Here is a 784-nt window from a genome sequence, read left to right on the forward strand (position 1 = left end):
TCCCGGGCAGGGTTGGCGGAGTCCGCAGCGGGGCCTCCTCGGCTGGCGCCGTGCGCCCGTCCGCCTCTGCCGCCAGCGCCGCCGCTGCCTGGCGTGAGCGCCCGCGGGCGAGAGGGCAGCTCTGGGGCCGGAGTGACTTCCCTGTACTTTCTCTGCTAATTTCACGCCTCGGAAAGGCGTCTCTGTGCCTGCTCGGGTGTGTGACATGGGTCCCCAGCTGCGAGTTACATCTCCGTTTCTTCTTCTTTTCCCTCCCGTTCCTGGAATGTGTCCCGTGTCCCCTTTCCCGTGCCTCTGCGCCTCTCTCTGCCCCTGTCTCTTCTCGTTTCCCCCTCCTGTGTGTCCCGTTCTGTCCCGTCTTTCCCGCTCTGCACTCTTCCCATCCCCGCTGTTATTTTGTTTGCTTTGTGTTTGCCATTTGCTTGTTGTGCTTTCCGGCTTGTGTCTTCGTTTTGTGTTTTGCTTTCTTTTCCTTTTCTCTTTTTTGGTTTTGTGGTTTTTTGGTTTGGTTTGTGTCGCCTGCAGCTGCAGAGCAACCTCTTCGCCAGCCTGGACGAAACGCTGCTGGCGCGGGCCGAGGCGCTGGCGGCCGTGGACATCGCGGTGTCCCAGGGCAAGAGCCACCCTTTCAAGCCGGACGCCACATACCACACGATGAACAGCGTGCCCTGCACGTCCACGTCCACTGTGCCGCTGGCGCACCACCACCACCACCACCACCACCACCAGGCGCTGGAGCCCGGGGACCTGCTGGACCACATCTCCTCGCCGTCGCTCGCGCTCA

General features: G+C 62.1%; 1 protein-coding gene across 1 annotated transcript in view; it reads left to right on the plus strand.

Moving 5' to 3' along the window:
* Positions 1-784, plus strand: part of Pou4f1 (POU class 4 homeobox 1) — a 1,912-nt gene that overhangs the window by 259 nt on the left and 869 nt on the right. The window contains exon 2 of the mRNA XM_004626305.1: positions 526-779. Coding sequence (XP_004626362.1) covers positions 526-779 — 254 coding nt within the window. The remainder of the gene's footprint in view (positions 1-525; positions 780-784) is intronic.

This window comes from Octodon degus, unplaced genomic scaffold, assembly GCF_000260255.1.
Source record: "Octodon degus isolate 3935 unplaced genomic scaffold, OctDeg1.0 scaffold00013, whole genome shotgun sequence".
NCBI lineage: Eukaryota > Metazoa > Chordata > Mammalia > Rodentia > Octodontidae > Octodon > Octodon degus.